Raw genomic sequence first — 22,042 nt, 5'->3', positions numbered from 1 at the left:
CATCGGTCGCTTGCTTTTTCTAGTCTAACGGTGAAATGCTAACCCTGTGCTTCAGATGATATCCCGCCATGACTGCGGTTTTTGGCTGAAACGCAAAAAAAGTGCAAAATATGATTGCCAGATGTTATGGCGACTGAGATAGACACTTTTCGAGGCGAACATGATAGAGAAAAGTCAGTATTTTAGCGCTATATGTTGCGAGATAGTGTAATTGTAGTAATTGTATAGTCTCAGCCAGTCTTTATTCCACTATTTTGAAGCAATACAAGCGTGCTAATGATAATTACAGACCAATTGATCAAGAAGAACACCGCTCAATTTGGTTGCCGTTGTTCATGTCTCCATGGCCGTCTAGCTACTCGTCTTCTACCTGTTGAGTTCTAAGTCGAAATGTCGTGAGTAAAGTTGCCAACTTTGACGGTTGACGTAGCTGCTTCCTCGCTAGCCGTCTTCTGAGAAATAAGAACCAAGTAATCAGTGTTATCATGGTCAATCCACCCGCAATAACTGCGTAGATCCATATTCGAGGTGAGACGACGACTTCTCCATCTTTTGAATTTGGTTGCCAGTTGAAAAAGGTCATTGAAAACAAGGTCTGTGGAGGGCTGTCAGTGAGACTTCATGCTACGAACGTACTTTTAGGTGTTTGTGTGAAGAAACAATGCTAAACATCATTGAAGAGCAGTCAGGTTGAGATTCGATCGCATTGGTGTGCTTACCGCAACAAAAGTAGCTGGGAGAAAGATCATGGTCAGCAAAGCGATTGACTTCATCTGGCTACTGTCCACTTTCGTCCTTGAAGCTATAATCATGTTTGCTTGCGTGTGAGCCTAGAAATGGGTCCAATGATTAGAAAAGATGAAACAAAACGACTCTTGATCAACTCACCATCTGATCAGCCAGAATGATTCCATCCAAATTTGTTTGGCATTTTCTCATCTGTTCGTCGCAGTCGCGAATGATATCCTCTAGTCTGTCTTTGATCCTACCCCCGATTCTACGCATTTGGCTTCGGAATTCGTTGACGGTCACCGTGGAGTTGGGATCAGACTTTAAGTAAGACTCGTTGAGCTCATCGGCATGGGTTACCATCTTGAGTAGCTGGTCCTTCCAGTTTTGTATACCGTTCTTCAGATGCGAAAGTTTAAGCCAGGGATCAATGGCAAGGCTGTTGTCGTGAGATCCAGCACTGGAAGCTACCGGGCTGGCATATTCGCTGTCATCCAACTGGTGGTTAGTACTGTTCAAGCTGGATACAGCGCTGAGGAAGTCTAGACTGCCTTTGTCGACAAGGCTGATCTGTCGTCGTCTTTCTAACTCGGCAAACATTCCCAACAGAATGAGGGGGTGGCAAGTTGCATCCTCGCAATTGTTCAGTCGATGTTCAATGTTCTTTGCCGTTGCGTTGTCGCAGCCGTAAAACACGGCGTACCACTTCCACCTTTCTGGGAACCAAGTTACAGACAGAGCAATGTCACCCGGCCATGAAGCCGACGAGCGGCAATTGTAGACTGCATGAGTGAGACTAAAACCCTCCTTTCTGGTGCGAGATAAACTAACCTATGGCTAGACCTTCGAGATTGCTTGGGCTCATTTGGCTGCGGGAAAATTCCGCGGCAGTGTTTCGGTTGATAAGCCTGGCGACCGAATCATGAATGTGAAACTTTTCCATGATTTGCAACCAACTGGGCCGCGAGAACGGGAGCTTGGAAAGAATCGTAGTTTCGTGTGAGTTGGTAATGGGCTTTTCTGCCGCTCTCGTCGCAAGTCTGTTATCAACCTTTAACCTCAAGCCTGTGGCTGCGGAACACAATACTTACATCAAGAGCCCCTCATGAGACGCATCGATATCTCCGAAAATCTTCTGAGATAAACATGAGTAACGAAGCTTCAAATCCAGATCTTGCTTGGCAACAACTAACCTTGTCGAAGGCGCTTTTCCAGTCACCCTCACTTGCGCCAACTGTAACAGCTAAAGAGACAGGACCCTATGCTTAGTGAGTATCGAGTCTGGTTTTTTTTTTTTTTTGGTTTTTTTTTTTTTGCTCGGAGGGTCATGCAAACCTCATTCGCACCCGTTTGCTTCCTTTTGACAACGCGACAAGGCGCCGGATGATATCGAAATGTCCGAAGATTTTTGTCACCCATACGGGGATCACTGCGTGCCCAGTCCATACTTCGGGGTTCTTTGGTCTTGGTCCACTGTAAGTATCACTCGATCGTCTAAAAACTCTGCGACGGAATTATTTGCGAGTAGGTGAACCGGTTGGGCATGTACTTCTAGACAACGCTACGAATAACTATCGTGAAAAGAAACTGAACAAAAAAAGTGCTGACTGCTGCCTACCATGCACGAAGAAAACCACACTCGTGGATCTGCCGCTTGTTTTGTCTGGGTGTAGCAGTACTGTATGATAAGATGCGTCACACCTGATTTTAGTCCTGCATGTCAGGCAGACTTGCTCGGTAAGCATCCATCCAATACAAGCCATCAAATCCAGCTGACACTGCCTTGCCGCCCAACGGGAGCAGGGTATGGTACGGCATGCTTATCTTTCCCGCCTCACCTTTCTCACTGCTGAGTTGGTGTGTTGGCAGAAGCCAACAAGAGCCATCGCTTCTCGTCACATGTGCATTGCACTTGAACCATGCATATTAGTTACCGTCGGTTTTAACGACTGCACACGCCAGATGAGACACTGCTTTACTTTTGATGATAGCTTGAGCCTCATGTGCAACTTCACAGCCGTCTTGCAGCGTCCCGGGCGAAATGGACGTACTTTTGCGAAAGCAAGCTCGCCCCTGCAAATCATCTATACCTTGCCTTGAAGAAAATAATTAAATGAATCGAAACCTTTGCCACTTTAGCTTATGACTGTCTTTTTTCCACATCGTTCTCAGCTCTGAGCAACCATTCCCACTCGGTTTGAGATTGGACTCGCTATAGGCAACCTTCATTCCAGCCTCGATCACTCTTTTCACCAATGATAGGGCCTCGGCCATGAGGTCACACCGATCATCCCGTCAGGCTCAATGGGTTGAGCAACAGTTACCGATTGCCTACCAGGGCCAGGAAGATCTCAAACGAGAGCTCGACCGGATCTTTGGCAGAAACAAGCACCAAATCAAAGAGGTAAGTTAAGCCTTCAGTGGCTCTGAACCGGCTGTTAAGCATTCTGATATTTCCAGGTTAAATATGACCATTACCACCTCATCCTGCCTCGGGCACTTCGACATGTATGTGTGGGATTCGGTGCATTCTGACAGCATCACGTCTTGCCATCTGACATGTTGGGCGGTGATACTTTAGCTAATGAAGCATTAGGAAGAAATCGAGACAATCAAAGAGAACATCGCGACGCACTATGCTACACAAGGGGAGGGTTGGTGATAGGATAGACGATGATATGACTAGGAGGGGTCGGTAGGGATACGCAGGAGTGGCTTCGTCAACGTGGTCGCATGTCCTCAATAGCAAGTACATCTGTCCATGATGCCACTTCTCAACAACGGACGCACCACTTCTTCTATTTCTAGGTTCTAGTCGGTATATACTCCTCGCAAGTGAAAGAAAATTACCGAAAGATACAAGTAGATGCGTGTTTCTCCTACTTAGGCCTTGATTATGCCCTTCCAGAGACCACCTTATGTAGTGTTATGTGTTCAAACGAAAGGCCCAACGCGCGAGAAATATTACCCCCTCCGGACAATGCTCACCGGGAACCATTTTGTTCAGCATCCTGGGAAGTGGATTTGTTAAGAGACCTTCTCTTCTCCATCTCATCTTTTTGGGTGCTATTTCAGATTTCAGGTATACCATGCAGACAAAATTCCGGACGTTTATCACACTGTTCGAGTAGTTTGCAAAGTTCCCCTGCAACCTCACCACATTCTGCTCGCTCTGTTTTCATAACTCGAAGCATCCGACCTTCGACAAAGTACAGGAACTGATGTATGTAATCGGTGCAGTCTGGCCGGGAATGAAGCACTTTGAACCACTGTGTGTCGGCTCAGTCAGTTGCTTGCTTGTGTCTGGAACTTAACAGCGCTGACTCACTCTAGTGACACTGCTTTTGACAGTGGCCCGGGATCCGTCGCCGTCCAACTTATAGAACTTGTCTTCTGGAAACCCATCTTTGTTAAAAGATTTCAAGGCTTCGTCGTCCTCCTCCGTCCGCTTCTGAGAAAAGTCATCCACTTGGTCCCAACCAAGGAGGTACCAAGTGATGAATTCAAGGTATACACAACCCAGAGTCCATATGTCGTACGATTGATCGAACCCGTTCCTCGTGGTGTCGAACTCGGGTGCTCTGTAAGTCCGGCCCCCAACAGCCTCCGACATGTGTTTCGAAATAGAATGCTTGCTATGAAACCTTGTGAGTCCAAAGTCCGAGATCTGCAGAACGCCGAGGTAGCTGTCCGCCTTGTAGTTCTTGAACCATAGGATATTCTCAGGCTTTATATCGCCGTGCCTACCGAATCGGTCATCGTTCTGGCGAAGATTTGCTGGGGTGTTAGAAAGTATCCCAGCAGGTGAATCCCCTTTCTTATCCTCTTTCGCAATTTCGATCGCATCCCGGCGTATTTCTTCCGTGGTCCTATGCTGGTGGATCTGCGACAGACCCGTGGCAATGCCATGACACACCTCGGCCATCCACATCGCTCTCTTGTAACTAGGTTCTGCGACCGGTTGAGGGTTTGCTTCCCAAAGATCTTTCAGATTCCCATCTGCGCCAGGAAACAAGAGGCAGTAATTGTTGTGATGCCGATATGTCGCCAACAATTGAACAAGATTTGAGTTTGTTCTGGTGTTGAACCTCTTCAGAGCGTCGACTTCGCGGTCGAATTCTTTCTTGTTACGCGTATACAGCTTCTTCACAGCAAAGCAAGGCTCGCGTCCCTGGATGGGACTTAGTGATTGCTATTCCGAAAGCATACAGTGCCGATGTGACATACCTCTGGGAATTGGAAGTTGTGATGTGAAGGGTGAATCTTGACCTTCTTCACTGTGCTATAGCCCCCGAAACGATCTGGCTCAGGATCTGCCGACCTCGGTCCTGTTTCTGAAAGCCATGGCATTACTGTCGGAGCAGGCAAGCTGTAAAACAAGACTCTCTCTTCTCTGTCTTTGGTCGTGGAAAAATACGGTGCCAACAGCTTCCATTGCCACTCATCGAAGGATCGCAATCTGAACGGGGACCAAGACTGGAAACAAGTAAATGTCTTTGGTCGATGAGAACTACGCTGGCAGTTGTCTTTTAGAGGTAAATCAATGTCGTGAAGGCCTTGACTCATGAGATTGAGAAAGCTATCCAACCCCTCAATCATGATGAGGAGAGCAAAGATCCTTTGGCCAGAGGTGAACTTGAGGTGTTTGGTCCTGGGATCGCTGATTTTCTTCCTAGTACAGACATAGTGCACGCAGGCTTCTATCTCTGACTTAGATAAATGATCGAATTCAGCCTCAAGCTCTCGTTGTACTGTATTCTCGGTAATGAAGTCGTCGAGAGCCTGGAGAGGAAGAAACTCCTTGTCGTTGCTCTGGCGCTCCAGAGCATTGAAGAGTTCTTTCTGGAGTTCAAGACGAGTCCCTGGATGCCTAGGCTCCAAGTGATCATGCTGCCCCACCGCGTGAAGCACTTCCTCCCGCAGTTGAGGGAGCGAGCCACTTTGATCAGCCGATGGAGGTGTCGTGTCGCGGTTGGACAGGCGATAGCTGTCACCGTGATCAACGCAAGTGCTGATAGATTCTAGAGACTTCTGAGTCCTGATTCTGGATATGTCTTGGCCGATAGAGCCTTGGTCTGACTTCGCAAACTGGAGGTTGGGCCTGGGGCTGTTCTCCGAAAGGTCGATGTTTTCCCGGGTACGACGTCTGGAAACGCCAGACTGCCCATGGATAGCACTGATTGCGGGGTTATCTGCGCCATTACGGTCCTTGTTCTCATACTTTTCGACCAATGATTGCTACAATACGCCTTAGAAAGGATCGAATTCTCAAGCTTGGGGCAGCAAGATGGTCACTCACCACTTCTCCGGCCCAGTCTTCGGAGGCAGACTTGTTTGCAGAGCGGTTTCTGCCTTGCATGGTCATCTTGGTGGTGTGGTTGTGTCCTCAGTTGGGCAATTGGAAAGGATTAGCTGTATGTTCAGGATACGTCGTTATTAAATATAGAAGTGAAAGCGCACACGTTGAAACGACTACAAGGAATCTTGTAGCCCTGTCAGGACTCACACATCCGTCCATCATCGCCTGACCGCTACGGAGAAAATGGAACAAGAGGATGTAGCTCAGCGGAGACCATGCGGACGCAGCAGGCTGGGGAGTTTAACAAAAGCTGAGGATGGCTTAACCTAGAAGGGTTGAGGCCAGTGAACGTAGCGCTTCTTATGTCCTGCATTCAGCTGAAGGGCTGCTCTGCGAGTTGGGGGCGAAAACAAGGGGTTCACTCAAGGCTGAGTGCAACATACGCGCCTGAGGCTCGAGCCTGAAATAACGCAGTTTTCTTAGAGGTTTTTGTGTGATTCAAAGCAAACTAAGGTACGTCCACGAACGGATTCGGTTATGCGTGGAAAAAACTTGACTTGATATCTGCTTTCTGGCCTGCGGCATCATGACGAGTCGATGCTGGCTGACCGAGTCATCACAGGCGTCGATATGCTCGTTGAGGCCTCTGACATGCCGGAGGCATATCCTTTCTCCTTTCTTCTCACCTAAGAAGCGCCAAAACGGTCAGCCGTGCCACCCAATTTAAAGGGCAATACTTCAAGGCCAATGAAATCCCGAAACCACACACCAACTTGGTGACTATGCACCAACTCGATGGAATGACGGGGGCTGTGCTTAATGCAGTCTCACACATGCCCAATCATTCTTGCACTTTCAAACAAATAATGAGGCTGGCGTGACGCAGATAATCAGGTGACAAAAGCAAGATCAGGCTGTCTCAATCCCAGATTATACATGCCCGAACCCCACAACACCCTGGGTGGCTATTTTCTCCAAAGTTCTGGCATCAGTTTAGAAGCCATCATCAAACTACAATCATAGAACACAGACTTTCCAGTTGGCAGGCAGCAAGCGAAATGACTTGGGATCACAGGTGAGATAGATTCCGGCGAGAGTAAGCGAATGCACGCGTGATGGTCTCCTAACCATTGTTGGGCCCTCAGAAATGAAGAGAAACTTGTCGTGCCAGCGCGTCAGGTTGACCCTCAGAAGCTATCCGTGCTGCTGAAGCAGAAGTTTGGGGAAATGGGTCTCAGCTATCGAGTAGAGGTCAGGTCTTCCATACCCGCAAAGTCTTGGGACACAAATTCTAACACGCTCAAATACAGATGAGGCACAACAGCTATCGGATCTACGCTCAAAGGCCATTGTCGCCTGTATGTCTTTGCCCCTTCAGTATTTCATGTGCTGGCTGACGTTGAGCTAGGGTGAATTGACGAATTGCTTCTACAGCAGATGTCGATAGCACCGCTTTTACTCGACGAGGCTCACATGCGTTGAGCCGAGAAGACGTCGGGAATATAGGACTTCTTCCTTCTGGCTTGCTGCTTTTGGTGAAGCAGATAAGATTAGATTTCAATTTCATCGCGATTGGGCGGGTGCTTGTGGGTTGGCGGTTAGTCTTTGAAGGACCACAGAAATTCGCCGAGTGCATTACAATGATCAGTGGATTCGAGAATGCTTCTTAGGATTGTAGAGGGCAAATGCTGGTGGAATCACGGCAACTCAAGATGTGACAGGTATTAGCATAGGAAGGTTTCTATAAGGAGATACGCTTAGTCTGTCTCGTCACCGGTGGCAAACACGCCAGCCTTGATTTTGTCGCTCAGCGCTTTGTTCTCCTTGATGAACTCGGCAAGATCCTCCCGTTTCTCAAGGAGCAGGTCCGCAACCAGGCGACCGAATACAACCTCTCCGGCAGGGTTCAAGTGCGTGGCATCGCCAGACGACAGGTCGTACTTGCGCCCATTTGCGTTGCCAATGGCGTTGACATAGTTGGTGCTGGCGGTGTTCAGGTCCAGATACGTGGCACCCACAGCCTCTGCGGCGGCAATGGCCCGGAGGCGCTCGTTCTCGAGGTTCTGGATGACCTTGCCGCCGCTGAAGGTGCGACGCGTAAGAGAGGTGATCAAGATCTTGAAAATAGTTTTCATTAGCCACATTCATTCTGGGTATACCTTGCAAGGGTAGACTCACAGGAGTTCCGCCAGCAGCCGTAACTTCGTTCGCCAAAGCTTCGAGATTGGCTTGAAACTGCTCTTGGGAAATGTTCGCCGCGGCCTTTTGGTCGTTGTGGCCGAACTGGATTGTGACAATGGGACTGAAGTCGTCCTTGTTTGCCTTGACCTCTTCTATGACGGTTTTCCAAATGCCTTGGGCTCTGAATGACACGGTTGTGGCACCGCTCTTGCCATAGTTCTTGCCATCGGCCGGCGACTCGACGAAGGACAAGAATCCGTTGCCCCAACCGCCGTTGATGGCAACAGTCGAGTCGCCGGTAAGCAGAAAGTAGGGAGGCTTGGTCGAACGGGTTTCCGACACGCTACCGTGTCCGAATGGAATTGCGGAGACCGATGTGACGGCCGCTGCCAAGATGGCTGCGATGCTTTGAACTCTCATCTTGACGAGTCAAGAAATTCGTGGGACGCCAAAAAATATGCACAGGGCAGCTGAAGATGCGTCGAATGATGCAAGGCAGTTGACGATGCAGAACAAGCTGGTCTCTCGCAGTTGGGCAGAGTTTTACAGCGTGGCTCAAGGAAAACGAGCTTTAATATATATGAACAATCGAAACAGACTTTCAGAGTAGCATCGTAACATCTCGGCGAAGACTACGCCGAGAGAAGCGATCACGGCAACATGGGTATCAATGCCGCGATGTCCCCACGTCATTCCCACCAATGGTTTCCCCGCCTGTCTAGCCGCTTTCTTCAACTCTGAAGGCTTATATCCAAGTGCGGCAGAGTTGCTGCGGAGACGAGATCTTGCTTCCGTTGATCTCGCTGTCAGGTTTGGACGATCTCGGACAACGGGAAGCTTGGCATGGCATAATGCGGGGGAGCCCACGTCTGTCACTCGGTCTTTCCCGTGCCCGTGGGATCATTCGGCCGAGATGGCCGTGCCACTTGTTCATAGATGGTTCCTAAGCGGTACATGTAGTTGCGAGTGTTAAGGCACTATGAGGTAAAAATCTTGACGGATAGTCTACTTGACAATTCGCATTCAGTTGCTAACTCACGGCACCCCACCTCTAGAACCATGTTGAACGAGATAGATCTGTGTCTGTGGAAACTGGGACTGGACTTTTGCTTTCCTAGCCGTCTACGTCACATTGGATTAAGCACAGCGTTCAATCACTTGGACTGCAATTTGTCACTTATCCAATATATAGCATCTGTAGAAGATATTGAATTATCATTTTACCTTTTCTACTTATATTCGTTTAAAAGCTACTTGGCTCAGTCCACTTAATACCCGTTTATAATTGACAAAAACTGTCTCTAGCCTCAGCCACAATCGGACAGCTTCAGTCCTCTCCATTCGATTGTCATTAGGGACATTTGCTGAACGATTTTAGTCCACGGGGCGTGCCGAGAAAGTGCAGGCTGAGCTGTTAATATTACTGGCCGTGGAAGCGAACGGCGACTGCGGCAGATGTAGGACTAAGCTACATCTCATTGGCAACAAAAACATAAGGTGCATGTGGCACAGTCGACGCCATTGAACTTGGCGGCCAGAATGAGTTTATGACGCACTGCTCAGTCTGCAAGTCGCCTGATCCAGCAATTTCTGGATGTACGGACACATTGTCAGATTCCCACTTAAGGCGACGATGCCCCGACAAAGAAAACCTCGAAACAGTGTCCGCATTTCACGCAAATCGGCCCATTGTTGCTCACGACGGTGTGTCTCACTTCCTCTTTTCCTGTCGTTCAAGTGATGACGACAGCCTGTTTTGCCCGCAGTAAGCGGTCTGTTCAAGGCACAGAAGCCTTCAGACGTCAGTAATGGAAACATTTCACTGCTTCTTCCAACTTCCATTCGAGCTACGGATGCGCATCTGGCAACTTACAAGAGAGCCGCGAGAACTTACGATTCGCGCTCAAGTCGAGCTCAACAAATATCGCCGTCACCCATTAGACTACACGCTACTTTACTGCGCCTCATCAAGTCCTATCCCTGCCGTGCTGCAGGCTTGTCGGGAGTCTCGAAACCTGAGATTGTACCAGAAATCGTTCACAAGCGGTACAATGCCACGTCACATATGGGTCAATTTTGAGTTTGATACCATCCAAGCTACTTATTGGGACCTAAAGCTAGTCAGAATGGAAAAGGAAGTCATTCGTCACCTCGCTATTGAAGTGGAGGACGTTGAATGCTTGTCACGTCATTACCAGGAAGCCCTCACGGGCTTTCGGGTCTTAGAGACGATGGCGTTTTTATCCGACGAGTCTTTACGAGAATGGGCTCATGTGATAGAAAGAATAAGGGACACGATGCAGAGTTTCGTCAAAGACAACAGTTCGAAACTACCCAGCATCACCATAGTCGAAAAGGCGACACATCGAACAATGAGTCTTGTTCACCGCGAGCAGCCCATATAGTCACATGCTGGGAGGCTAATAGATGTGTTCTACGGCAATTTCAGTAGGTTGTTATCAATTTTGTTGTTTTAATCAGCTCGAGAAAACTTGTTCAAGTGATCGTGTCCTCTGATGCCGATACCATGCTCTTATGCCATACTTGAGGCGCCATCCAACTTTCAATCGTGGCTGGACACTCCTATAGTACTTCGAATCAACCGAGTTCAAGCAATTCGGACTACCATATTCAACTCTCCATCCTGGTTTGGTTCATAGACGATGACTCTCATCTAATCATGGAACTAAGACACTATTCTATGTATTGAAACCATCTCTCACATCAACATTGACACCGAAACACAGCGTCGGTAAACACTTTGGGAAGTGATGAATCATTCTCGCAATCTCTTTACAATCCGATACTTTCAGTTAGCTTCAGTGGTGATGGCCTTCGTCAACTCCCTCTGGTGGGAAAGGCTGTTCTGCTCCCTCGAGAGCGGGATCCCACGATGGGTTGGCCCCGGCATCCCGCCAACGCACAGATCTCGGGCCGTGCTTGTTCCAATCCAAAATTGCATCAAAATCTCTGCAAGTGTGCATGGAGGACCAATTTGGGAGAGCGTCTCGCCTCAAAGGGTTGTTGAGCGGGTCGACGAAGAGAGCGGGCGTCACGTCGGCTTGACATTGCAGATTCATCCGCAGCATGTCGATACAGTGATCTGCGTTGAATGGCAACCGGTCAGAGATGGATCATACCTTGCGGTGTTTCTTGACCTTGGGATGCGCTGAGAGTTGTTCTTACCAAAGTGGGAATGTATGTTTTCATCAGGGACACCCTCGTCCAGAAACTTGTAGTGGTCGTAGTTGAAGAATAGCCCCATTCGCAATGAGTTCTACCACAACGTCAGGCATCACAAGTGCAAGTTTCGGAGCGATATGATCATACCAGACAATGGAGCAAATGAAAGACCTCTAGCATGGCCAAATACCCGCCACCTTGATCCTCGGGGATTTTGTGGAACGGCATCTCTGGCGAATCGGTCATGTTCAGTTTTTTGACTTCTTCTTCCGTGACCCGGATGCCTCCTGCTCCAAGCTCGATTTCATGCCATGCAATGTCAATTTCGTTGGAGTGTGTCCCGGGAGGGCCGCGCCACTTATTTGTTTGCCTGAATTCGGCGTTGTAGTGATCTGGCGCCGTGTACTTCACAGCCTCAAAGGCTGGTGCTAATGAAAATCATCAGCAGATGTGTTGAGACCAGGACGTCGATGTCAGCATACTTACAAAATGTGGACAGCTCTCGAGTGCATTGTTCTACAAGGATTTCCCTCGACGGAGTAGCACTCGATTTCAATAGGAAAGCAATAAGAGTGATGGCATTAGTAGCCCCAAGCACCACCGTCAATCGTGGCATACGCTGTGTGAACCATTGTGCCCACTGAGAGTTGTTGGTTCTTGGTTTCCCCTCAGATTGTGGTAGGCTTTCGTAGTCTCGTCGCAATTTCCACCACATATTGCCAAAATTGAAGTCTGGACTAACCCAACAAGAAGTTAAGAACAGTCGTTTCGGACAATGAGTTTGATGAAGGGAATTTGAAAGGAGTGCGGTTCAAAACTGAGGTGAGCTTGGCCGCCATAGTCAGTCGGCAACTTCGTTTTGCGAGCAGGTCACACCTTATCGGCGGTCTAAGCTGGAAAAGATCATTCTAATCCCACATCACTGGGAGATGATGACGCTCCTGCCTGCTCCTTCGCCCATGGCGTAATCCTCCGAGGTTCGAGCTGCTTGTTGCAGTTAGGTTCGGCATGGGGGCTGCATCAAAAGTCCCTGGATCGATACGAGTAGGCTGCTTTCATATAAGCTTTGCGGAAACGACGGCCACTAGTAAGAGCCGAATCGTTGCATTCCTGGACCCAGACACGCATCTCTGTGGAATTCCGAAGCGGATGGAAGCGCAACCCCGCCCCTGTGGGATTTGACCCCTGTTCCAAGGTGAAGGCGAGCCCGCTGGTTCGGCAATCCGAGTTGTCCGGCTCTAGTCGAAAGATACTGGAGTCCCAATGAAATGCTTTCGAGGACCAAATGTTCAGTATCCCTGTACGTGGATGGTGATCCTGGTACGGTCTAGACGGGCCGTAAGTCATATTTGACCTTCCGTTCTTGGTATTGCAAGCGTAGAGATGTGGCAAGAAGGACATATTAAGTCAGAAGACGATTTCCTAATCTATCTGATGTGATCGGAGACTGTGATAAGGCGCCACCATTACCAAAGTCTCACTAATGGTAGAAGAGGGCCTGGTTTACCCATGTATTCTGAGGATGTGACAGTTCTTCAAAGCACATAAAGATGGGGAAGCGACCAGAAGAAAGATAAACGGAGCTTTCCCAACCGTCAATCTGCCCTTCATCATTACTCTCCATCAATCTGACAGCCCAAGATGCAGCTTTCAGTCGTCACTCTTCTTGCCCTCCAGGCCATCGGCGTTGTCGCGGCCCCTGTCGCAGCACCTGCTGCTGATTATGCCGATGTAGCTAAGGCCAACATTATCATCAAGTCAGCTGGCACTTACAAGCGAGAGGCCGACTACGCCGACGTCGCCAAGGCCAGCATCATAATCAAGTCTGCCGGTACCTACAAGCGTGGCGAAGAGGTACGTGAACAGCTCTTGAATTCTGTTGCGATAAACTGACACAATAACGCAGTACGCCGACCTCGCAAAGGATTCCATTGTTATCAAGTCCGCGGGTACCTACAAGCGGGATGAAGAGAAACGAGGGGCCGAGTACGAGCAGCTGGCTAAGGACTCCATTGTCATCAAGTCTGCTGGCACTTACTAAGACCCGTTGACGCGGATGCCGGGCGCCTTGGTTTCCCATGATGAGATTTTTATGATGAGCCAATGAGTCGATGACCATTGTTAGCTAAAACTTTCATGTTTGTGGATGCAACTGTTATGCATACAGTGGATAGCGAAAGTCACACCAGGCAACGTACCATGATCACTACATGACAATGCTGTGAGATGCCAATGCAATCCACTGTTATCATGTTATGGAGATGCTTTTACCCAATATCATACCCTTCCTTTCGGCGGCTTGAGCCTGTTAGAAGACGAATACTTTGCTGCGAAACACCTAAACAAGACACGGATCCAGCACGCAATCACCAGAAGGTCAGAAGTTGCAACTGAAAGCTTTGCAAGGCTTTCTGCGATGAACGTTCATGAGGACCAGGTACCGTCCAGAGCGTCTTCCGATAAGTTTCGATGTCTGCTTATGGGAAGATCGACAATTCCTTCACCGGCCAGTCGTAGCAACGTTCATACTCTATGGTGAAAGACCAGTCACCAGAGCCGACAACCTCGACCCTTTTCCCGCCTCTGGTTGGCAATACCACCTCCATCTCCGTGAGCGGCGGCACAGTCACGTCGACTGTAAGCTGTTGCGGGCCGCCTGCCTCACCGCATAACTTCCAGGCGCAAGACACCCTGCCGTACGGTGTAAGATGTTCCGCCGACGCATGCATAAACTCCGCCCCCAGCACCGGCTGTGCCCTCGATCGCTTCCAGCCAGGCTCCAACCGCTGCAAGCCCGCAAGACGCTCCACGAGGAACTTGGCCACCGCACCAAAGGCGTAGTGGTTGAAGGACGTCATGTCGCCGGGGTTGATGGTCCCGTCCGGCAACATGCTGTCCCAGCGCTCCCATACCGTCGTCGCGCCCATCGTCACCGGGTACAACCACGACGGGCACTTCTGGTTCAAGAGCATGGAGTAAGCGATGTCGCTGTGGCCGGTGTGGGTGAGCGCTTCGCAGATGAAGGGCGTCCCGGCGAACCCTGTGCCGATCCTGAAGCCGTTACGCCGGACAATCTCTGCGAGCCGGGAACCGCCTCGCTTCAGCTGGGTAGGTTGGAGGAGATCAAAGGAGATCGCGAGCGCGTAGGCGGTCTGCGAGTCGGATGTGAGGCGCCCGTTGGCACTGACGTACTCATCTTGGAACTCTTTGCGGGCCGCCTCGGCTTCTTCTCGATACCGTGCCGCGTCGTCTGTCTTTGATAAGACTGCCGCCACCTTTGTGATCAAATCGAGGGATCTGACAAGGAAAGCGTTTGCCACGAGGGGGGGATCGGTCAAGGCCTTCATCGGCTCTTCGGGAGGAGCGTTGGGATCCAGCCAATCCTGTACGTGTGTGTTACTAGATGAATCTCCAGGAGAGACAAGATTGCAGGTTACTCACCCCAAGTTGGAACAAGCTAAAGTCCCACAGGTGTACCGAGCCGGACTTGTTCCTCGGGATCACATCAATCCATGTTTTCATAGACTCGTATTGATCTCGGAGGATAGTCAGGTCGGCCGTTTCCTCGTAAAGAGCCCAAGGCGCAAGCACAACCACATCGTGCCAGATGGCGTTGGCGCCGATTTTGCCCCAGTTCTTGTGACCGAGGAGAACGTTGGGAGACACCATAGGCGGAACGCCACCCAGCACCTTCTGGTCAAAGGCCACATCCGCGAGCCAGTTCTTCAGGATGCCGAAGCAGTCATATATAAAGGTTGCCGTAGGCGCAAAAAGCGCAAGATCTCCGGTCCACCCAAGCCGCTCGTCTCGTTGTGGACAGTCGGTCGGTACGGATAGGAAGTTGCCCCTCATCGACCACCGGATGTTGCTGTACAGCTTGTTCAGCATCTCGTCCGAGCAGGAGAAGTTTCCAATCTCTTCCATGTCGGTGTGGCACACCTGAGCCTCGACGGCTTCCGAAAGCCCGGCCCCGGATGAAGGCCAGCCATCGACTTGGACGTAACGGAATCCGTGGAAGCTGAACCGTGGCTCCCAAGACTCGCCGTTCGAGTCGCCTCTCAGTGTGTAGACATCCGTGGCTTTGCAATCTCTCAGCGGTCTTGTGCCCAACTCCCCCTTTTCCAGGACTTCGGCGTGGGTCAGTGTCACTTGATGTCCTCGCTGGCCCTTGATCTGCTTGATGCGAACGTATCCAACCAGGTTTTGGCCAAAATCGAGAATGGTTTTGCCGGAGGGCGTTGTGATGGCCTCCAATGGGGGGACTGTTTCAAGCCTCCGGACCGGCTCTCCATACCCAGAGATAAGTTCTGTTGTGGCAGACAGGGGAGGGAGAATATCGACAGCATGCCAATCTCCCGAAAGCGCACTTGGGCTTGACCAGCCATCCACCTCTGCCGTCGCATCGTACTTCTCTCCGTCGTAGATCTCAGCGAGCTTGATGGGCCCGCGAGTGACTTTCCAGGTGTCATCGGCGACGATAGTCTCGGTGACCCCGCTCTCGTAGGAAATCTCAAGCTGGGCCAGAAGCGCAGTACGAGTGCCCCATATGCCCCTTCGCCCACCCTCAAAGCCGATGCGGCCATTGAACCATCCTTCGGCTACCCGGATACCGATGCAGTTCCGACCGAGTGAAGAAAGTTGCGAAGTAACGTCGTAAGTCTGGTATTGCAGTCTTCCGTCGTAGGCTGTCCAACCCGGCGCAAGAAAATGGTCGCCAACTCTACGCCCGTTGATCTCAGCCTCGTACACGCCCTGTGCCGTTACATATAGTCTCGCGGAGCGAATGTTTCCCTCTGTCTTGAACTCTTTTCGGAACAGGTCCTCGGGCTGCGGTGAGTTCTTGCTATCCTCTGCCCAAGGAGCCGAGATGAGATTGCTGCTCCAGTCGCGGCGATACAAGAGACCTGTTTCCAGGACGAATGGCTCGCTCCAGGGCGACCAATCTGCCTGCTCGGCACTCCGGGCCCTGACATCGATGGAGTAAACCTTGCGAGACTGGATAGGCAAGCTTTCGGGCCAGTATGCTGAGTGAACATTATCGTTCTGAGCTTCAGGCTCGCTCACCAAAAGGTGCTGAGATCCATCGTGTTGGATTCGGACCTCCCAGTGGACTGACTTGAAACTCGGAGGGCATTCTTGGAATTGCCATGAGATCCGAGGCCTGCTTAGATGAATGCCCAGCGCGTTCTGACGCCGATAATGGTCGACACGAACGTTGACAACCTGAAGTTCCACCATGTCGATCTGGATGCAATGACGACCACTTTGAACTTTGGTCGAGTCTGCGCAGGTATCGGTGATTGGACGGCGGGTGACTGGATGCAAGTATCCCAATGTCCAAAGTAGTGAGTAAAAGCGCCCAACGTCTGCTACATACCCGCCGGCAGAGACGGTCACACTAGATATAAGGGCCGCCCGAAAAACACAATCGGTTCGAAGCTGCCACGAGCGGGCCAGAAGAGACCGAGAGTTGTCGGAGACCTGTCTGACGACGAGGGGCGGGTTGGCACCTCTTCCGAGCTTGATCCTAGCATCGAGAGGGGTGAAATCCGCATCTCAGGAAAGACAACCAATCATGGACTCCAACACTTCCGAAGTAGAGCCTCCAAGTTCCCAATGTGGATGAGGGAAGGATGCCAGCTGAGGAGACTCGCGCCGCTAAGTGTGCCGATGTTTTTCCAGCCCCTCAACGAAGTGGCGCGCTTTATGTAAATAAGATGTTGGGCACCGCTCTTCCTTCAACAACAATAGCATCTCCAGCCGTCAAAGGACTGTACCTTTTGCATGTGACTTTAGTGATGTTACTAAATTGTGGACTAATCATATATAGAGAGTCAGAAGATACACTTCATTCCGTCTGCTTCAACACTTTGGTTCTCTGGCTGCTCCTTTTGAGACGGATGGGGCACTCTGGGTTCAGACAATAGTCGTGTAAGGCTGACTGAAACCGGCAAACGACAGTGGTGTTGAAAATACTTTAAGCTATCGAAAACTGTTTACTTGTCAAACAAACGAGCGAGCTAAATTTCAGATACGGCGCCATCTCCCACTCTATCCAAGCCAACCAAGACCAACGCCTTGATTTCCTCGTTACCACGACTTCCAACTCTCAATGGCCCTTGTGTTACCAACATCAAACCACCCTAAAGAACCTCCAAGTATATCCCATAGGCTCTGCCCAACCCTCACTTACTGCGACCCCTGGACCGGCAGCAAGTTGCCGCCCCTGTTGCCTCGCTCAATCACAATGGCAACCTCACCAAGCGGGACATCGGGCTGCCCGCCGTTGCGGAAGTGCCGGAAGATATGCACCGAGAACAAGCTGCGAAGGCCGCGCTCGTACCAGTTGCCGATGATCTCCATGACGAGGTCGTTGATCTCCACGTCGCGGAGCCCGAGGTCCCTCACAGTGCGTCCGTTCCTCCCGAGGAACCCCATGCTGATGGTGATGGGCCCGCTGTTGGTGTTGTACGTCCGCTCAACCTGCGCGGTATTCTGCCAGTTCGGGTTGTTGACGTTGCGGACTCGCTGGATGTCTTGCAGAAAGTCCGCGGCGATGTTCCCCGTTTCGACCTCGTTCAGGATCATCTCCTCACCCTCGTTGACGCCCTCTGCAAGGCCGAGTTCTTCCGGGTCAGATCTCTTGCCACGCGACAGGCGATTCCGACGACGCAAGTCCGTTTCTCTCCTTTCGGATTCGTCATACCCGGCAGCTTCGTCTCCCTGGACGTGAGAAGGCTCCTCACGCCTCGCCATCTTCAGCTCGTCCTTGTGGATCTCGCCCAGCTGGACAATGACTGTGCCATCTGGTTTCCCACCCGGGGCCGCGACAAAGACTCTGCCGCCGGCGTTTTCGTTGAGCCTGCAGAATGAATGGATGTCTTGGGCGGCGGTGGCCAGAGCACCAGCCGAGATTGTGCCCTGGGACCCGACGTCTCCTGCACACAACCAGACGCTGCAGGGGTCGACAGAGACGACTATCTCAAGAGTAAGCATGATTCCAAGATTGGAAGTGATTCGGGTTCCGACGTACTTCTGTCGCATCCGGCCCTTGGAGCTGTGATGGTGTCGGCACCCCGGCCGTACAGAGAGAGAATCGCCGCTTGACACCTATCGGCCTTGGTTTCCCAGATATTCTTAGCGGTGCCATGCCTAGGTCCAAGTCAGTTCGCTGGTTCAAATGATTTCTTTTGGAAACAGTCACACTGCTCACCCGTTCGCCGCGCATTCGGGGATGCGAATGATGGTGGCCAAATTGCAAAGAACCGGGGCGGCAAAGGTTGCAAAGCTCAGTGCAACGGTGGCGGCAGAGTTGGTACGCATGTCGGCGGTTGTGTCTGTAGTGGAGAGTGTTACTGGTTTGAAATTGTTATTGAAGACTTGGTGTGATGGTGTGACTGAGCGCCTTGGTGTATGTATGATATGATTGAGTTGTCTTTGTGTTTGTGCCCTACTCTTTTACCCGAGTCCTTCATCGTATTTTATATCTGGGTCAACCTCATGAAAGAATCCTGTTTGTCATGATACTAAAATTTCATCCAGCCAAGTCAACCCGAGAATAGATAGGATTTAGGCAGGACGACTTTCAAAATTGTGGCGAAGGGGATAGGTGTTGCAGAATGCTACCCAAGGGCCAAAACCATGAGGTGCCCAAACTGGCGAAGCGCCAACCCTCCGCAAGAAAGACCGATCACGCCAATCGTAGGCCATGCCAAGAGTTCGTCATGGTAGCTGGCGATTTGAGGTTCCGTTGTGCTGCGCTGTGCCGCTGTCTAAAAGCAGGTCCCATAGCATGCCGTCGGTTGGCGAAGCGTTCCCTGCTCCAAAGGATGCAGTGCGCCCCATTCAGCTGCTAAATAGGTAGTTCATGCAACTCACTCTTTAGGCGAGTTTATTCTGCATTTCAACCAGAGGACGGCACATCAGTTGCATCGAACGAGCGGCGCTGCTTAGCCCACGGCGGAAAGTAGCAGCCTACTGCGACCCCCAACTCCCTGGGATTGCTAGCTATCCATGGTATCGATCCTTTGCTCGCAGTTGAGCTTTTAGATGAGCATGATACTAGATGGTGAATGATTGGTCCCAAGACCTTTGAGCTCATCGTATATGTCGCGTCACAAACACCCAGCCTCCATTCATAGCCATTCTGAATGTCGATCTCCTGGTAGCGCCGGGCGTAATTATACGCTTCTTAAGTTTGCCGGGGGAAGACAAACATTTGGACTTGGACACATTTCGAATTGTTTGCCTTCTCCAGGTTTTTCTGTGTTTGCTCAAAAACAAACAATATCTTGTCAGTGTCAATATTGAGTTCATTCTCCGTGTGTGGCCATCCCCAGCGTGTTTTTATTACGCTGTATTGAGACAAGCATCGGTTCATTGATCTACACTCGTCTCCTTGTCTCAAATCCTCCCCCCCCCAAAAAAAAACCGAGAGACCGCAGAGAGAAACGGTGGCCAACGGTTTTCGCCGGCGCTGGACATCTTGGCGACCAAGCCTAACTTGTCTGCCCAGAACACCGGGATGTTCCCCTCATCTCGTCGAAAACATTCAAGTTTGTGCGACAGCGCAACGTGGAAATGCAGAATGGACTTGGTTTCTGGTCCGGTGACCGACTCAAGAAGGTAAGAAAGAGCGCTGGCATCTTTTTGGACAATGACCAACGGTTTGTCAACCAGGCTTGATTCTTCGGTGCTTGTCTCGGCTCCTATAGTCTGTACCTTGTGCCTGCGTGTCCATCACACAACGGTCTACCAGGGTCGATATCACGCCGTTGGCTGTGGTTGGTCGCGTGTTTTCCGGCAGTGAATCTGACAGCCGCGGAAGCGAATAAATTTCCAGAGCTGATGGGCTGGAGACGCTGGGGGGGTGGGACTTCCAATTACCGATTCCGATGAAGTTTGCAGCTTTCTTTTCAATAGTGAAGATGGCTTTGCTGGACTCCTAGCAAGGAAGAGAAGAAAAAATCCACGGCAAACAAGGTGATTGATTGGACAAGATACGCGGGTGAGGATGTAAGCACTATTATCAGCCACTCGACAATATAAGACACCATACACCCATACGAGACTGAGGAAAAAAATCGAACTTTGCTGAAGCAGTTCAACCTGAGTCAATCTCTCCATCCTTCACTCCCCATCTCGTCATGTTGCCCATCGCTGCTGCTGCTGCCGCCGCCGCCGCCTTCGCTGCCCTGGCATCTGCCCAGTCCACGCCATGGCCCGCGTTCGGCAATTGGACCGAGACCTTCAAGGGCCACGACTACATTCTCTCGGGGCCCCGAGTCTTAGGCAGCAAGATCGACTTTGAACTCGAACGGTGTCAGTACGTCTGGAACACCCTCAACGAGCGCGCCAACGACACCTCCGTGCCGGCTCCGTCCTCGGCCGAGCGATGCATGGACCTGCTCTTCGCTCGCAAGTCGGCCATCGGCGACAAGGGGTTCCTCGACATCTTCGCCGACGACATCCAGGAGGCCAAGCAGTTCTGGTACGACGTCAACGACAACTCGACGCTCGACGACCCGGCCACCTGGAAGGCCGTCGAGTGCCGCGCCCTCGTCCACCTCCCCAACGTGACCGCATGGGCCTTTTCGGCCTGGTCCGCCTCCCCCTTCGCCGACGCCGCCAACAATCGCGGCAACGCGGAGCACTACTTCAAGTACTCGGACCACACCGGCGCCCTCGGCACCTCGCACATCCTCGAGGGCTGGGGCGGCGTCACGACCAACTTCTCCATCCCCAACTACAGCCCCCAGACCTGCGCCCAGCGGCCCATGGTCCGCCCCTTGCCCGAGTTCCCCATCAAGGCCTGCGGCGACAAGAACCTGGTCGACGAGAAAAACACCAACTTTGGCGTGCTCAACATTGCCGCCCGCGATTTTGTCGGCTGTGACATGACGAGGAGGGTTGATATCTATGCCTCCATCTGGTACGGTAGCGCCATTTCCGAGGAGCACCTTGAGGCGGAGCGCCAGCATGTCATCATCGAGATCGTCAACATGAGTCTCCAGGCGCAAGAAGACATCGAAAGTGGCAGATTTGCGGTTCCTCCGCCTCCGACCGCTTGAGAGTAGGCGTGACGGAGCCTTGGGTGTAACTTTTATAGAGTCCCGTGCAACCACTCGTTGCCAGTCCAAGAATCATTCAATTCTTTACTACATATTTTCTGTTACCCAGTAATACACTAGACCTCTTGGAGTCTCGAACGATCTGCTACCATTGTAACTTCTTTGGTGTTGGGGTGGGAAAGCCTACTGAAATAGATAACCTACTAATCTGCTAAGGCGCAGCCAAGGTGTTACTCTAGCTGTCCTTAGGCGCATCGCATAAGAAGGGAAACTGTTTATAACTAGCTATAAGGAGCGCTTTTAGCAAAATGATAGTCCCAGACCTATTAAGAAATTTTGCAGCACGTTGATCTATTACTTTAGTGCAATTAGTCTCTGACATTTAGCTACGTAGCTGTCTACACTTAAGTTCTTACTGAGCTAGCAACAGCATTCTTAAAGCCACAATGAAAAAAATCAACTCTATAACTAAGCACCTAATCAAGATCATTGGTTGCACAGATGCTGGTCAAGACCTATCAAATGGCCTGGATCTGGGGGTTATTGAACACACCTTTGCTGAAGGTTCTGTTCACATCGC

At 50.9% G+C, this 22,042-nt stretch overlaps 11 protein-coding genes across 11 annotated transcripts; 5 read left to right on the top strand and 6 right to left on the bottom strand.

The window, feature by feature from the left end:
• Positions 1–194: 194 nt before the first annotated feature.
• Positions 195–2,330, bottom strand: CDEST_03799 (uncharacterized protein). Its single transcript, XM_062919958.1, has 7 exons — positions 2,065–2,330; positions 1,923–1,988; positions 1,821–1,864; positions 1,561–1,769; positions 889–1,511; positions 720–830; positions 195–595 (listed from the first exon to the last, which is right to left on the bottom strand). The coding sequence occupies exons 1-7, from the start codon at positions 2,173–2,175 to the stop codon at positions 356–358; spliced, it is 1,404 nt and encodes a 467-aa protein (XP_062776009.1). The 5' UTR covers positions 2,176–2,330; the 3' UTR covers positions 195–355.
• Positions 2,331–2,900: 570 nt separating this feature from the next.
• CDEST_03798 (uncharacterized protein) lies at positions 2,901–3,486 on the top strand. Its single transcript, XM_062919957.1, has 3 exons — positions 2,901–3,133; positions 3,190–3,237; positions 3,326–3,486. The coding sequence occupies exons 2-3, from the start codon at positions 3,197–3,199 to the stop codon at positions 3,426–3,428; spliced, it is 144 nt and encodes a 47-aa protein (XP_062776008.1). The 5' UTR covers positions 2,901–3,133; positions 3,190–3,196; the 3' UTR covers positions 3,429–3,486.
• A 4-nt stretch (positions 3,487–3,490) lies between these two features.
• On the bottom strand, positions 3,491–6,579 carry CDEST_03797 (Putative protein kinase). Its single transcript, XM_062919956.1, has 4 exons — positions 6,029–6,579; positions 4,957–5,967; positions 4,058–4,900; positions 3,491–3,998 (listed from the first exon to the last, which is right to left on the bottom strand). Exons 1-4 carry the CDS (start codon positions 6,092–6,094, stop codon positions 3,801–3,803), a joined length of 2,118 nt encoding a protein of 705 aa, XP_062776007.1. The 5' UTR covers positions 6,095–6,579; the 3' UTR covers positions 3,491–3,800.
• Positions 6,580–6,993: 414 nt separating this feature from the next.
• Positions 6,994–7,774, top strand: CDEST_03796 (uncharacterized protein). The gene is made up of 4 exons (XM_062919955.1): positions 6,994–7,103; positions 7,174–7,279; positions 7,339–7,386; positions 7,437–7,774. The coding sequence occupies exons 1-4, from the start codon at positions 7,087–7,089 to the stop codon at positions 7,473–7,475; spliced, it is 210 nt and encodes a 69-aa protein (XP_062776006.1). The 5' UTR covers positions 6,994–7,086; the 3' UTR covers positions 7,476–7,774.
• Position 7,775: 1 nt separating this feature from the next.
• On the bottom strand, positions 7,776–8,763 carry CDEST_03795 (Putative SGNH hydrolase-type esterase domain, SGNH hydrolase superfamily). The gene is made up of 2 exons (XM_062919954.1): positions 8,207–8,763; positions 7,776–8,145 (listed from the first exon to the last, which is right to left on the bottom strand). Exons 1-2 carry the CDS (start codon positions 8,627–8,629, stop codon positions 7,786–7,788), a joined length of 783 nt encoding a protein of 260 aa, XP_062776005.1. The 5' UTR covers positions 8,630–8,763; the 3' UTR covers positions 7,776–7,785.
• A 1,116-nt stretch (positions 8,764–9,879) lies between these two features.
• CDEST_03794 (Putative 2EXR domain-containing protein) lies at positions 9,880–10,644 on the top strand. The gene has a single exon (XM_062919953.1). The coding sequence runs from the start codon at positions 10,018–10,020 to the stop codon at positions 10,612–10,614; it is 597 nt and encodes a 198-aa protein (XP_062776004.1). The 5' UTR covers positions 9,880–10,017; the 3' UTR covers positions 10,615–10,644.
• Positions 10,645–11,028: 384 nt separating this feature from the next.
• Positions 11,029–12,158, bottom strand: CDEST_03793 (Putative mycotoxin biosynthesis protein UstYa; the record flags this gene model as incomplete). Its single annotated transcript, XM_062919952.1, has 4 exons — positions 11,879–12,158; positions 11,540–11,820; positions 11,396–11,486; positions 11,029–11,312 (listed from the first exon to the last, which is right to left on the bottom strand). The coding sequence occupies exons 1-4, from the start codon at positions 12,105–12,107 to the stop codon at positions 11,029–11,031; spliced, it is 885 nt and encodes a 294-aa protein (XP_062776003.1). The 5' UTR covers positions 12,108–12,158.
• A 759-nt stretch (positions 12,159–12,917) lies between these two features.
• On the top strand, positions 12,918–13,580 carry CDEST_03792 (uncharacterized protein). The gene is made up of 2 exons (XM_062919951.1): positions 12,918–13,246; positions 13,299–13,580. The coding sequence occupies exons 1-2, from the start codon at positions 13,034–13,036 to the stop codon at positions 13,431–13,433; spliced, it is 348 nt and encodes a 115-aa protein (XP_062776002.1). The 5' UTR covers positions 12,918–13,033; the 3' UTR covers positions 13,434–13,580.
• A 76-nt stretch (positions 13,581–13,656) lies between these two features.
• Positions 13,657–16,902, bottom strand: CDEST_03791 (Putative alpha-L-rhamnosidase, concanavalin-like domain, six-hairpin glycosidase superfamily). The gene is made up of 2 exons (XM_062919950.1): positions 14,834–16,902; positions 13,657–14,775 (listed from the first exon to the last, which is right to left on the bottom strand). The coding sequence occupies exons 1-2, from the start codon at positions 16,628–16,630 to the stop codon at positions 13,870–13,872; spliced, it is 2,703 nt and encodes a 900-aa protein (XP_062776001.1). The 5' UTR covers positions 16,631–16,902; the 3' UTR covers positions 13,657–13,869.
• Positions 16,903–17,581: 679 nt separating this feature from the next.
• CDEST_03790 (uncharacterized protein) lies at positions 17,582–18,715 on the bottom strand (the record flags this gene model as incomplete). The annotated part of the gene is made up of 3 exons (XM_062919949.1): positions 17,582–18,369; positions 18,426–18,544; positions 18,606–18,715. The coding sequence occupies 3 exons, from the start codon at positions 18,713–18,715 to the stop codon at positions 17,582–17,584; spliced, it is 1,017 nt and encodes a 338-aa protein (XP_062776000.1).
• Positions 18,716–20,494: 1,779 nt separating this feature from the next.
• On the top strand, positions 20,495–21,781 carry CDEST_03789 (uncharacterized protein). The gene has a single exon (XM_062919948.1). It carries the CDS (start codon positions 20,539–20,541, stop codon positions 21,460–21,462), a length of 924 nt encoding a protein of 307 aa, XP_062775999.1. The 5' UTR covers positions 20,495–20,538; the 3' UTR covers positions 21,463–21,781.
• The last annotated feature ends 261 nt before the right edge of the window (positions 21,782–22,042 follow it).

This window comes from Colletotrichum destructivum, chromosome 2 (assembly GCF_034447905.1).
Source record: "Colletotrichum destructivum chromosome 2, complete sequence".
Taxonomy (NCBI): domain Eukaryota; kingdom Fungi; phylum Ascomycota; class Sordariomycetes; order Glomerellales; family Glomerellaceae; genus Colletotrichum; species Colletotrichum destructivum.
The sequence above is the reverse complement of the archived record's forward strand: the minus strand, read 5'-3'. Positions and strand labels throughout refer to the sequence as shown.